The sequence below is a fragment of the Narcine bancroftii genome, chromosome 3 (assembly GCF_036971445.1).
Source record: "Narcine bancroftii isolate sNarBan1 chromosome 3, sNarBan1.hap1, whole genome shotgun sequence".
Lineage (NCBI taxonomy): Eukaryota > Metazoa > Chordata > Chondrichthyes > Torpediniformes > Narcinidae > Narcine > Narcine bancroftii.
This window is the reverse complement of record NC_091471.1, coordinates 169,317,915-169,331,696: the sequence shown is the minus strand read 5'-3', so window position 1 is coordinate 169,331,696 and position 13,782 is coordinate 169,317,915. Positions and strand designations below refer to the sequence as shown.

The window sequence follows — 13,782 nt, the reverse complement described above, 5'->3', positions numbered from 1 at the left end:
GATATTGGTCAAAATCTGTTAATATTGCATCATTTCTTGTCAGATATAAACTGGGACAATTCAATATTATGCACTGCAAAAATTACTCCGTTTAAAATCTGAAATTCTGGACTCGTGTTGTAGGTGTGGTAGAGGTTGTAAAATTTATACACTGAACCTGACTATGCATAAAATAAGATCCTTTTGGTAGAACTTGGCAGAAGTTTTGACACCAATTACAGAAGTAGATTTTCCATTGGAACCAGAACTATATTTATTGAGCAATCATGGTTATTGGCATAAAACTATCAAACTATCAGATACAGTTCATGAGGATTGTACTAGTGGTAGCCAGGAAATGTATTGCTGTTACATAGAAGTCCAACTCCCCCCCCCCCCCCCCCCCTACATATTACTCGCTGGAATATGGAAATTCAAAGTTGTGCCTCCCTGGAAAAGATAACATAACCTCAGAAAGAAATATGATGTGGCGAACCATGCCACTCCATTATCAAACCGATGTCCATAGTTGTGGGCCCCCACAGGATCAGGCATTCCCAGTAGCTGGGGGGGGGGGGGGGGTCACAAACAACTCTGGGAGGTGTGTGACTTCAGAGGTCGGATGATTGTGATAGCGCTAAACTCCTGCGAAGGTTCCATTAAACTGCATTAATCACTGCATCGTTTTTGTTAAAATATGGCAACCTTATTTGAATCATAATGGCTTAAGAATATAATTAACTTCCCAAAAAAGGTTTAAATAACAGTTAATAGTTTGAATACCTGAAGATCAAGATATAGACTAATTAATGAAGGCATGCTCAAACACCACTTCTTTTGTGGACAATTGTTTTTTTAATGTTTGCATTTGGGAGTGAGGGGTGAGATTTGGGCAAGTCATATGATACTTGTCATTTTTAAATGCCATTTACATGATCTATGTAATAATATTCTATGAGTCTTGGAAAAATAAAAATAAAATATTCAAAAAAAAATACATGAATGGTTAGGCTGTCTCATGGTATGAAGAATATTTGATTCCACTATGGTTCTGTGGATTATGACTGATGAGGCCAATGTGGACCCAGACACTAACATGATGTACAAGATGCCTGTGATTGTGCTGGGCTTCTGTGTGCTCCTGATTCATGGGCTCAAGGTACTCAGTATCATTCCAAAAGCTCTTCTTCACTTTGATAATCATAAGGCCTATAAATTTTCATCTAATATTGCTCTACCTTGTATTTGTCTCATTATTTTTGCTTGATTCTGCTTTTATTACCTTCAGTGCTGGAAAGGGACTGGGGCAAATAAGAATTGGCAGGAAAATTCAAAGATAGATTCCCAGAAGTCAGCAAGGATGCTGCACTTCTTCAAGGAGGTTTTGAGCACATTCTTGAATGTTTCCCATCTGTTCATCTCTTCCTGTGAGAGCTTGAAATAAAATATGTTTTAGGATCAAAGCTGACTGAATTCCAGGATTGTAAGCAACCATTACTTACGGGAAGAAAAAAAAGCTCGAGAGACACCAGAAGACTGAGACCCATGAACTAAAGGACAAATGGTGGGTGGAAAGGCAGCAGCAGACAATAGCAACTTGTGTGGGTTCTTTATTGCAGTCATCACCTATTAGAAGTCACTCTTTGAAGACATCCTCAGCTATAGTACTGTCCTTTATGGTATTCAAGAAACCAATTTAGTCTCACCTGACTACCAATCCTGGTGGAAAATAAATTGCAAAGACTAAAAATACTCAGTTTAACCTGAGAAGTGGTCTGACAGGAAAGACTGCAGTGATTGATGGAATATAATCGTTGGCACAACATATCAGTCTTTTGGTTTTGGAAAAGATGAATACATGATTAAAAAATAAAAGTCAACAATCTCAAAAATGCCCTGACGCAAAATGGTGATTGTCCATTTCTTTCTATGGATGCTACCTGACCATTCGAGTCCCTCCAGCTTCTCATTGTTTACTCAAGATTCCAACATCTGCAGTTCTGTGTTTCTCGAGGATCAACCTTTGTAACAATTTCAATTGTACAGAGATGGGAAGAGTGGAGCAATGTCAAGAGAGCCCAGTGAAAGAGTGGTATGGTTAGTGGAGCAATGTCAAGAGAGCCCAGTGAAAGAGTGGTATGGTTAGTGGAGCAATGTCAAGAGAGCCCAGTGAAAGAGTGGTATAGTTAGTGGAGCAATGTCAAGAGAGCCCAATGAAAGAGTGGTATAGTTAGCATGATGAAGACTTAACCATATAACCACTTACAGCACAGAACAGGCCAGTTCAGCCCTACTAGTCCATGCCGTAGCAAATCCCCACCCTCCTCGTCCCACTGACCAGCACCCGGTCCATACCCCTCTAGTCCCCTCCTATCCATGTATCGATCCAGTCTTTCTTAAATGTAACCAATGATCCCGCCTCGACCACGTCTGCCGGAAGCTCATTCCACATCCCCACCACCCTCTGCGTAAAGAAATTTCCCCTCATGTTCCCCTTATAATTTTCCCCCTTCAATCTTAAACCATGTCCTCTAGTTTGAATCTCCCCCTTTCTTAATTGAAAAAGCCTATCCACATTTACTCTGTCTGTCCCTTTTAAAATCTTAAACACCTCTATCAAGTCCCCTCTCAATCTTCTACGCTCCAGAGAAAAAAGCCCCAGTCTGCACAACCTTTCCCTGTAACTCAGACCCTGAAATCCTGTCAACATTCTCGTGAACCTTCTCTGCACTCACTGTATTTTGTTTATATCTTTCCTATAATTTGGTGACCAAAACTGTACACAGTACTCCAAATTTGGCCTCACCAATGCCTTGTACAATTTCATCATAACCTCCCTACTCTTGAACTCAATACTCCGATTTATGAAGGCCAACATTCCAAATGCCTTCTTCACCACACCATCTACCTGAGCATCAGCCTTGAGGGTACTATTTACCATAACTCCTAAATCCCTTTGTTGCTCTGCACTCCTCAATTGTCTACCATTCAATGTATATGACCTATTTAAATTTGCCTTTCCAAAATGTAGCACCTCACATTTATTTGTATTAAATTCCATCAGCCATTTCTCAGCCCACACCTCCAGCCTTCCTAAATCATCTTTTAATCTACGGTAATCTACCTCACTGTCCACAACACCACCAATCTTTGTGTCATCCGCAAACTTGCTTATCCAATTCTCCACCCCTACATCCAGATCGTTAATATATATAACAAATAATAGTGGACCCAGGACCGAACCCTGAGGAACTCCACTAGTCACCGGCCTCCAATTGGACAAACAATTTTCTACCACTACTCTCTGAGACCTCCCATCCAACCACTGCTGAATCCATTTCACTACCTCCTTATTTATACCTAATGCCTCCACCTTTGTAGGATGAAGAGTGATTATGAATCAAAGTCACAATTATATGCAACGTGATTTCAGATTCTGATGACAGCAGTTTTAGTCTTGTGAAAGGGGGAGAAGACAGATTAATCTGGTATTACAGGTGAGATGAGCACAAAGAACAAGATTAATGAATGCTTATCTGAAGTCAATGAATGAAAGATTAATGTTAGCTCCTTGTTCCTCATATAGTTCCAATGGGTTATCTATCCTTTAAGCAAGCTGACTGTCCATAGCTTCATTTAAATGGGGGAATTTCTAATAGTACAACCCTCAGCCTTGTTTATACGTATTCAAATCCTTGCATGGATCTTCAGCATTCGAAGTTCTGACTCTTAACTGAGCCAAATTGGCACTGGCTAAAAGCTTGACTAAATACATGACTAAAATATATGGACTTGGAACAGAGGATTTACTTTCTTCTGCACTTGGATGAAGTAAGGTATTTCTTCATCTTTTCCATCATCTTAATTTTGTAGTTATGGAATGTTGAACTCTTAATCTCATTCAGCAGCTGCCTGCAGAAAAAATGATGACCACATTATTTACAACATTCGCACTTGTCTTTCCAACACATTTTTACTATTTTTTTTAAATAATGCTTAAAGTACAATATACATTTGCAAAAGTAAAACAATTCATTTATTGTTTTTGCCAGTTTTACACCATTACATCTATAACTTTAATATCAGAGTCCCATGCAAAGTGCAGGACTAATCGAAATAGGTAAGCGGGCTTAAGGTTTATTAATTTTTCTTAGCTACAGTTAAACTTTTTTTGAATATTTTATTTAAAATTTTCCATACATGTAATTTAAAAAAACTCTCAAATAGACAAGTATTTATTAAATTTAAAATTACAATGATTACATGCTGATTTTACCCAACACTGACCTTCCTCTCCCTCCCTCCTTATACTCCCCACTCAATATATAGTTCTATAAAATATAGAAAAAGAAAGAAAAATAGTTTCCTGGATTGAACGAAGGGTCGGATCACACACTGGGATCCTACAATGCGTAGGATATTTATTTCTTAAATTACATGTAATTTTCTCCAAAGGAACACAACTTTGAATTTCTGCATTCCATTTCTCCATACCTAAATATGCATCTGATATCCAAGTCACTGCAATACACTTCCATGCCACCGCTAATGGTATTTTAATAAATTTCACTTGATAAAATTATAATTTTAACTTTGAACTTGTTCCTGCTATATTGCCTAATAAATATGGATTTTGTGGAAATATGGTACTTGGAATATATTCTAAAAATATTCCTAAATCTGCCCAACAAGACCTTACTTTAGAACATAAGCAAGTGCAGTGTAAAAAGGTTCCTATCTCTTCACATCTAAAACATTTATCTGATAAATCTGATTTTATTTTATTTGATTTTTGCGGCGTTAAATATAATGATGCAGTTAGTTATATTGAACTAATCTACATCTTACATTTATAGTATTTGTCATACAATCTCGACAAAGATCTAACCAACTTTTCTCATCAATTATAATATTTAGATCTGCCTCCCATTTCTGTCTACATTTATGAACTTCCTGTTTAATAGTGCTTGCTTGTAATAAAAGGTACATTACAGAGATAACAGTAAAACTCAAATAATTCAGCATTTTGGTTGTGCCAGCGAGACTAACAGATTTTCTAGAACTTTGAATGATTTCTTGTTTAAAAAAAAGCATAACACACTTTAAGTCACTTTTTTTTTTAAAAAAGATGTTGTACAGTGAACCTGATATGGTTAAAGGGAGTGCTGAAAACAGGAAATGGGGGCCTCATGTGAGTGTAAAGAGAGTCAGGGTAACAGGGACCCAAGTCAGTTTAATGGGAGCATGGACAACAGACGTTAGGTGACTTTAAAGACAATGCAGGAAATAAGATCCTGATCAATTTAAAGGGAGTGTGGGAAATGGGGATACATAGGAAACAAAAGTCCCTGATGAATTTAAAAGGAGCATAGCAAATGGAGAGCCCAGTTGATTTTAAAGGGAGTGTGGGTAACTGAGGCCCAGATGAGTTTAAAGGGAATGTGGGTAACTGGATTCCAGGTGAGGTTAAAAGGACTAGGCATAATGTGGGCCCATGCAAGTTTATAAGAGTTTATAAGAGAAACAGGTCTTTAGTAAACAAGATGACAATTGGTGGGGTTTCCATCCAACAGGATAATGGATTATTGGAATTTTCCTGTACTTTAGACCTGGAATCTGGAATTTTCAGCACTTTTTTTTAAGATAAGGATTGATTATCTAGGACTTCTAATTCTGATTCCAAATAATGATACCACAGTAAAGTATATGAAGATGGATCTTGAGGAAAAATTGAACTTCTTATCTCGAGAAAACAATAAGATGCTGGAGCAACTCAATAGGTCTGGCACCATCCATCATTCAAAGTGTCAGGTCAGGGCCCTTTATAGAGGCCATTTCTACCCATAGATGCCACCTAACCAGCCAAGTTCCTCCAGAAGCACATTGTTTGCTCAAGATTCCAGCATATGTAGTCTTTGTGTTTCTCTAATTTGTTATCTTGGTTCATTAGTGAAAAATAGACCACTGGTGTAGAACCAAAAGACTTCTGGCAGCTTTGGAGTCAGAAATGAGTAATAGTTTGTGCCTAAAGAAAACACAGTCAACTTTTCATACAATAAGCTTTCAAAATTTAGATGGTATTTTAATGATTATACATTCTTTATATTACAGACAAGTTTGTTCAACTGTTTTCTGCTGATACAATGTATGCGACTTTACAGCTAATTCCTTGAACAGAAGGACTGTAAAATAGTCGCCATTCTAAAGAATTTAGAAATGTGCCATGTATAGAGACAATTATGAGGAGGGAGGGAAATAATTAATTCCAAACTATCCTTTATATTATTTAGGAGCAAAATCTATTTAATTTCACTGACCACTGGTCCCCAATAACTGTATATATCCCACTAGAAAAGTGAGTAAATAAAACTTTTTGTCAAAGAGGACAATCTCATTATCCAAAAATGAAGTCAAACAATAGACACCCCTCTAAACACTTGCAATACATTTCTCTTTTTGAATAAACACCATAGGTAAACTTTCACACCTGTTTAACATCATGTCAGAAGGACTCCATAAAACATGACAAGCACTAGGCAAACCATCTCGCCCAGCCCTTCCAATCTCTTGATAGTATGATTCCATTTCTTTCGGTGCTCCATAATGAATGACTTTCCGGATATCAGACTTGTTTATTCCCATGCCAAATGCAATGGTAGCTACAACGCACTGGCAAAGAAAAGGATTCTCATTGAAAGTATGAACCAAGGAATTACAACCATTCATAATAAATAAATGTACAGAACAAAGCAATGACTCATAATTTGCACTCAAAATGATAGTGAGAATAACAATCACTTTTCATGCTCAAATGCTCAAGCAATTCCAGCCAAGACCAACTTGAAATTAAACAGGGTTGATATCAACAATGCATTGCTCCCTGGCTCATCAATGAAATACTTTAAACAGCATAAAGATGCAGCATTGGCACTTTAAATCCAAACCAATTTCTGACAAGAAAATCTAATTAGGCTTTTTTAACATAACCAGCTTTTCAACAAATACCTGAGAGTTAATTATTACCAAGCTTTATTTCTGCAGAATGGAGTTTTTGCAAAGAATTTGCAAGTCGGCACTGAATCACCATTGAATCCAGAAGGCAAATCACATAATGCCGTTTTGAGTTGTGGGCCCAAGGAGGATTGATGACGTCTGTGGCCACAGAACCTGCCTAAACATTCCACAATCATTCGCTAGAGGGTGTTGAAAACACGCCTCCCTGGGATTCAACACTACACTGTAACTGCATCCTGGACTTCCTAACAGAATGACTACAGTCTATCCAAGTTGGTAGCAGAACGTCAAGCTCTGGTGCACCTCAGGACTGTGTGCTCGGCCCACTCCTGTTCATGCTGTGGACCCATGACTGCATCGTCAGATCTAGCTCCAACAATATAATCAAGTTTGCAGATGACACAGCAGTAGTTGGCTTCACCAGCAACTAAATTTCACTTAAAAGAGGTGGAAAATCTCGTGAAATGGTGTGAGAGTAACAACCTGAGTCTCAACGTGAACAAGACAAAGGAGATGATCATGGACTTCAAAAGGACCTGAGCAATCAGCCTCCTCTATAAATCAACAAATCTGTAGTGGTGAGAGTGGAGAGCACCATGTTCCTTGCAGTTCACTTAACTAGTGACCTATCGTGGATACTCAGCATCTCTTCACTTGTCAGGAAGGCACAACACCGACTGCACTTCCTGAAAAGACTGAAGTGGGCAAGGCTACCGGCCACCATTATGTCAAACTTCTATAGGATCTCTATTGCGATTGTCCTGGCCTGCTGCATCACATTGTGGTATGGTTGCTGAAGAGAATGGATTGGAGATCAATTCTCAGGACCATAAGAGTGGCAGTGAGGATCACTAGAGTCTCCATCCCCATCAACATGATCATTGTCTGAAGTGGGTGTGCAAAATTATTGAGGGCCCCTTCCACCCTGCACACAGCATCTTTCAGCTGCTCCTCTCGGGGAAGAGATACAGGAGTATCAGAGCCACCACCATCAGGCTGAGGAACTGCTTCTTCCCACAGGCAGTGAGAATGCTGAACAACCAAAGGAACTGCTCACACTTGCCATCCGCGACTCTCATATTCATGAAATAATATTTATTTATATAGATTAAATACTTGACCTGCATATGTATTGTTTGTCTGTATGTCTGTTATATCTGGTTGTGTGTCTGCACGTTTTGCACTGAGGATCGGAGAGCACTGTTCCATTGGGTTGCACTTGTACAATCAGATCACAATAAACTTGACTGGATTTAAAATTAGTCAAGTAATTTGTTTATTGATGGCAGCACTACCGCGGACCCAGGAGACACAGTACTGCTCCACAGGGGCCAACCACCCAGTTCTAACGTTGACAGCTCCATACAAGCTTCAAACGGACTGCTAATGGTGCTGTGTTTTTAATTAAAATCCTGCATCTATGGGGTCTGTGCCCAGATGGCGGCACCTGTGCTGGTCAGCAGCCAGGAGGGGTTGCAAACTTAGAGAAGCAGCAAACCAGCACAGAGCACCAGAAAGGGGGAGTACACCACCACACCCCCCACCCCCCACCACATTGAGGAGAGGCATTGGCTACGACCCTATAGGACGCTGAGCACGGTAGCGGACCAGCGAGGATTTCAGAGGCTAAAGGACCCACACAGGCTGCGGGTGACTTGTAGCTGTAAGACCCACACAGACACACATGCAAGCTGCTGGAGACTAACTCAAGGGAACCAGGTATCAAAACTAGAATTCAAGAGGGTGCTGAGGGCAAGAAGGGCTCCCAAAGGGCCTTAGATGCTGAAGGCTTCCTGATTGTAACAGAAGTTTGGATCTGAAGCTCAGATTACCAATGGATCAAACCAGGGTCTGAGCAGCTGCAGAGGCTGTGGGACTGCTGGAAGGGAATCCATGGACACTCAGCATCTTGAAGGATTTCTCTTTGGCTTCTTTCTTTTACTGTAAGGGGTGCCAGACAATACAAATGGCAACTTTTTGTCTGTCTTACAGAGACAAAAGAAAATTTTGTGTGATATTACATTTTCTGTATTATTACATGATAATAAAAAAAATTAAATCATAATTATCTTTGTTTTTAATTAATTTCTAATAGTTTAAGGTACCTTTTTGAAGCACGTTATGATTTTTAATTCTTTAATATTTGAACTGTTTTTAAAATGTCACTATTTCTTATTAGAGGTATCTAATAGTAGTCTAAAAAAGTCTTTAACATGAACAAGTTGGAAAATCCAATCAGGCTATTTGGAAAGCAGAGTTTTAGGATCTGCTATCTGAAGCATGTTCATCACTCATAATACAATGTGCCTTATTAATGAGTCACCAAGTTAATTGGTTCCACAGAACTGTAAAAGATGAGGGTGGTCACAGATAAAGCATGGGAGTGTTAGGGGAAGGAGGTTCATGGAACCAAGTGGTGATCAGATTAAGCACTATTCTGACAAATGTACCTTGTAATCAGAGGAGTAACATTTCCTTTACTAACCAATTACTTTCTGTATCGTCCCTCAGTCTTTTGTTTAGTTAACATTAAATGCCCAAAACTTGACCCATCTCACTTTAACACTCTGCATGTAAATACATTACACAGCCAGCTCTTGGAATTTAAACAAGGACCAAAGTATTTCAGACCTGAATTTCATCTCTCATGAACTTGTGATGCACATCTCTCCTGGCTTTGATGCCCATGCCTGCATGGTATGTGCCGCAAACAACATTCATCTGTGACAATGCTCCAGCTACTAGCTCTGTAGCTTTCCTCGTTGGGCAGTAAATTATTGTGGGTCCTTCAAACTCAAAGGAGAACCTATCATTCAAGAGAAAACAAACTTTACAAAACTATTAATCCATCTGTTTTGGATGCAACTTTTACATGTTTGATAGGTCAATCAATACATACTTGTCCCTTTTGACTAAGAACGGTTTCAAGTCTCCTTTGATATCGGTAGATTTCCGGCCAACTTCTAAATACAAGTTTGGTCGATCAAATGTAGTGCAGACAACCTGAGGATTAGTTAGTTTCAGATTCTCCATGATGTCACTTCGGATTGAAGGGCTAGCAGTGGCAGTTAAAGCGATTACTGGAACCTAGTATTATAAATGGTAAAAGTTCCATCAAACATTATCATTTACTCTTCCCTCTCACTTATCTATTAATTTCACCTGCAATTGGGACCAAATCAGGGTTCAAGTCCTACAATGTCTGTAAGGAGTTTGTATGTTCTCCTTGTGTCTGCTTGGGTTTTCTCCAGGGGCTCAGGTTTCCTCCCACTGTTCAAAAAAAGTACCGGGGGGGGGTGTAGGTTATTGGGGTGTAAATTGGATGGTATGGACTTGCTGGCTGAATTGGCCTGTTACTGTGCTGTATGTCTAAATTTATTTTTAAAAATTACATTTAAAAAAATTTATAGAGGAAGCAGATACCCTCACTACATTTAAAAAGCACCTAGAAAAGTAAAAATCCTAACCTACACGGCTACAAGTGTGAGAGCTGAGAAATGAGAGTAACCCTAATAACAACACATTTGAATAAGACTCAGTTCTGAAGTGTGAAGTTCTACAAGAAAATAGGTGACCCAATCAAGAGTTTATAATGGATCTCTTCTATTGTCTTTGAACACATTAAGTAGCAACAAGTGAGCTATTGAGAGTTTGCTGCTAAAAATCGATGGTTATTCTTAAATTGGCTGCTCGTGAACATCTTGGATTAAAACTATATTATATGACTGCAATATCATGGGCAAGGAGTTTTCAATTATTGCAGGGGCAATGTTAGTATCCTAGAATTATAAATGATGTTTCTTTTTGTTAAAACTGAAATGCAATAAATCCTTGCTACTGAGTCTCCCAACTACTTAAAAAACAATCTAAGCTTTCCATCAACTTACTTCATCAATGAATCCATTCTCCCCATTCAATGACATATAAACTAACCATTACAAAGTTCAGCACAAAAATGAAGTACATTTTAATTCTCAATTTCTTTTCCCATAATGCTACTTGAATGAGAATTATACTATCCAAAAATGGGGAGCAGAATTTTAATAAGTAGAAAACCTCGAAATTGAATGCATTGCTTGATTAAGATGTTCATGCTATAAACATTTCAAAACCACTGGCTATGTATCATGAATCACTATATGTAAATAAAGCTGTATCAGTGTACTAATTAACTCTGCTGCTAACAAGCAACTTGTTAGTCTAACTGACAATGAGAATTTAGGAAAATTGCTCCCAGAATATGGTTAAACACATGTATCAATTCACCTGAGGCAGGAATTGCTTTAAAGATCCCAGTTTCCGGTAAGAACTTCTGAAATCATGTCCCCACTCAGATATACAGTGAGCCTCATCCACAGCAATAAGAGTGATACCTGGAAGTAAATCAAAAGGCAATAAATAAGCTGAACTACATCCACACATGCAATATTTAAACAATAACCATCACTATTGGGAAACTCTCCAAAAAGAAAGTATTCACTTCCAATACCATGCATTTTCCATGGAAGAATATACAGATAAAAGCTCCCAGTTTACTTGCAGTTATACTACAAGTCAATAGCACATTGACAAAATTGGATTGTGGAGCTGGTACTTTAATTAGACTGCTTTGCATTCCCATGAAACTTCTGCTCAACCACACTCTGTAGTAACAAAGATCTAAATTCAGCACATGGAAAACTCACGTGAATAGCTTCCCAAGTGTTCTGCAGATCTTCTAACACTTTGGACCCACGTATCACACAGACACAACCCAGAGGGAAAAAAAACTGTCATTTATTTACATCAGTAGGGGCTTAAGAATTTAAAATATTATCTTTTTGCAACATTGGCTATTCTCACTCAGTCCATCATGATGCTGTAAAACAATTTAGTGCATATACCAAATACACTCACAGTGCATGTGCTAACAAACTAGTAGTCACTGTCTCACAGGGCCAAAGACCTGGGCTCAATCCTGACCTTGGAAGTTGAGTTTACATGTTTGCTGGACATATGATCCCATGGGTTTATTCTGGGCGCTTCGACATCCTCCTCCATTCCAAGGATGTGTAAGCAACTGCAAATTGCTCTAATATGTCAGTGAGTGATGGAAACAGAGGTGTTCAGGAGGATATGGGGTGAAAAAAATTGAATGTAAAATGAGTATATATAGATGGCTGCTGGTCAGACAGGCTTGGTGGGCCAAGGGTCCTGTTTCTCTGTTGTGTCTATAACTCTCATTTAAAAAAAAAACTATTAAAGTTCATTTTTTGAAAATGCACCATTTTGTATCAATTCCAAGCATGCATTCTTAGTCTTAATTATGCTTTTCCTTTAGCTTGGTTGAGAAATAATCATTTCCCAGAATAATGTATTAATGTGGTGTTATACCAACAGTAAAAAAAATAAAACAGTTCTGATACAGGGAAGATTTTGGCAGAGATTTGACTGAATAAGTACTGGAAACATAGAAATGGAGTTATAATAAAAGGTCTCCAACCTGAAAAGTTGACACCTGTGATCTGACCTGCTGAGTACTTCCAGTATTTTCTCTTTTGTTTTTGATTTCCAACATTGAGGGATTATTTTATTTTAGCTTAAATGCTGGAAATGCATTTTCTCAATGAGAGAACCTAGGGTCAGAGAATAAAGGAGCGCTCATTTAAAACTGAGATGAAAATAATTTCTTCTCACAAAGTGGCTGGGTGAATTTAGCTATCCTTGCTCCAGAAAGCTGTGGGGATTTAACCCATAATATTCAAATATTCAAAGCTGAATTATTCAATGAGGGAATCAAGGGTTATGGATAAAGGATGGAAAAGTGGAGTTGATTAAATCTGGATCAGCAAAAATCTTACTGAAAATTATTTCCCCAAGCTACACTATTTATCCAATTTTTTTTAACCTTTGTAAATTGACTGAATAAGGAATTTCTAAATGGAAATAGGAAAGTGAATTTTGACCAACTTATTTTTATTATCCTCTTCCCAAATTAGTCTTAACTCAATGTGTTCAGTGGAAGGCTGAATGGCAATTATAATTATACATAAGCATATAAAGCTATTGGCTGCTTTTCTCAGTGACTCAGAACAATGTTCATAGAAAGACAAAAACAAAAAATTGTGTTTTCAGCCCAGTTATCTAAATCTCACTATCAGCACTGATATATTTATGGCTATAAAGAAAACAGAGTGTGCCTAAAATTTTTTTTTAATTTAACCTGAGTTTGATATGGACAGAGACAGACCAACAGACAACACAAAGAATACTTGAAGCCAGATTACAACAACTTTTTATTTAATACGAATAACAAATGGAAGCTACAGCAAATACATTGAAATAACCTCAAATCTCTTAATGATTAAATGTCAGTGTTTTTGCTATACATATTGAAAACCCATGAAAGGATTTAGACTGTACATACCAATGCTGTCATCAAGTTTCTTGAGTAATGAAATTGATCCTGAACAGTATTCAGGTGTCATGTAAACAACTTTGAAATGACCTCTGGAAATTAAAAAATACAAAAAGTTAAATAAAATTTTCATACACAATTTTTATCCCAAAGCTATTATTAACCATTTTGTCAATTCATCCAAATTATGAAGTCCTCCTGCAATTTTGATTATTGTTTCACAACTTGGCAACAAAAAGACTTCATCATGACAAAGTCCTCTCCCATTTTTTGCTTGATCATCAGGTCTATTTAATCGAACAAATGTTATAATGTTTCCTTTGCATCTCGTTTTGGATTGTCATTTATTTCAATCTCATGCAAACACAAAATCAAAGCACAGAGTAATTTGG

General features: G+C 37.9%; 2 protein-coding genes across 2 annotated transcripts in view; both read right to left on the bottom strand.

Moving 5' to 3' along the window:
• wrn (WRN RecQ like helicase) overlaps positions 1 to 13,782 on the bottom strand; it is a 286,387-nt gene that overhangs the window by 176,404 nt on the left and 96,201 nt on the right. The gene's annotated exons all lie outside the window — the stretch shown is intronic.
• The window catches only part of LOC138759620 (bifunctional 3'-5' exonuclease/ATP-dependent helicase WRN-like), a 21,931-nt gene continuing 17,889 nt past the window's right edge, over positions 9,741 to 13,782 (bottom strand). Inside the window, exons 4-7 of the mRNA XM_069930336.1 lie at positions 13,400 to 13,482; positions 11,260 to 11,366; positions 9,893 to 10,080; positions 9,741 to 9,821 (exon numbers count right to left, since the gene is read on the bottom strand). Of these exons, the coding sequence (XP_069786437.1) occupies positions 9,803 to 9,821; positions 9,893 to 10,080; positions 11,260 to 11,366; positions 13,400 to 13,482 (397 nt within the window). The 3' untranslated portion in view covers positions 9,741 to 9,802. The remainder of the gene's footprint in view (positions 9,822 to 9,892; positions 10,081 to 11,259; positions 11,367 to 13,399; positions 13,483 to 13,782) is intronic.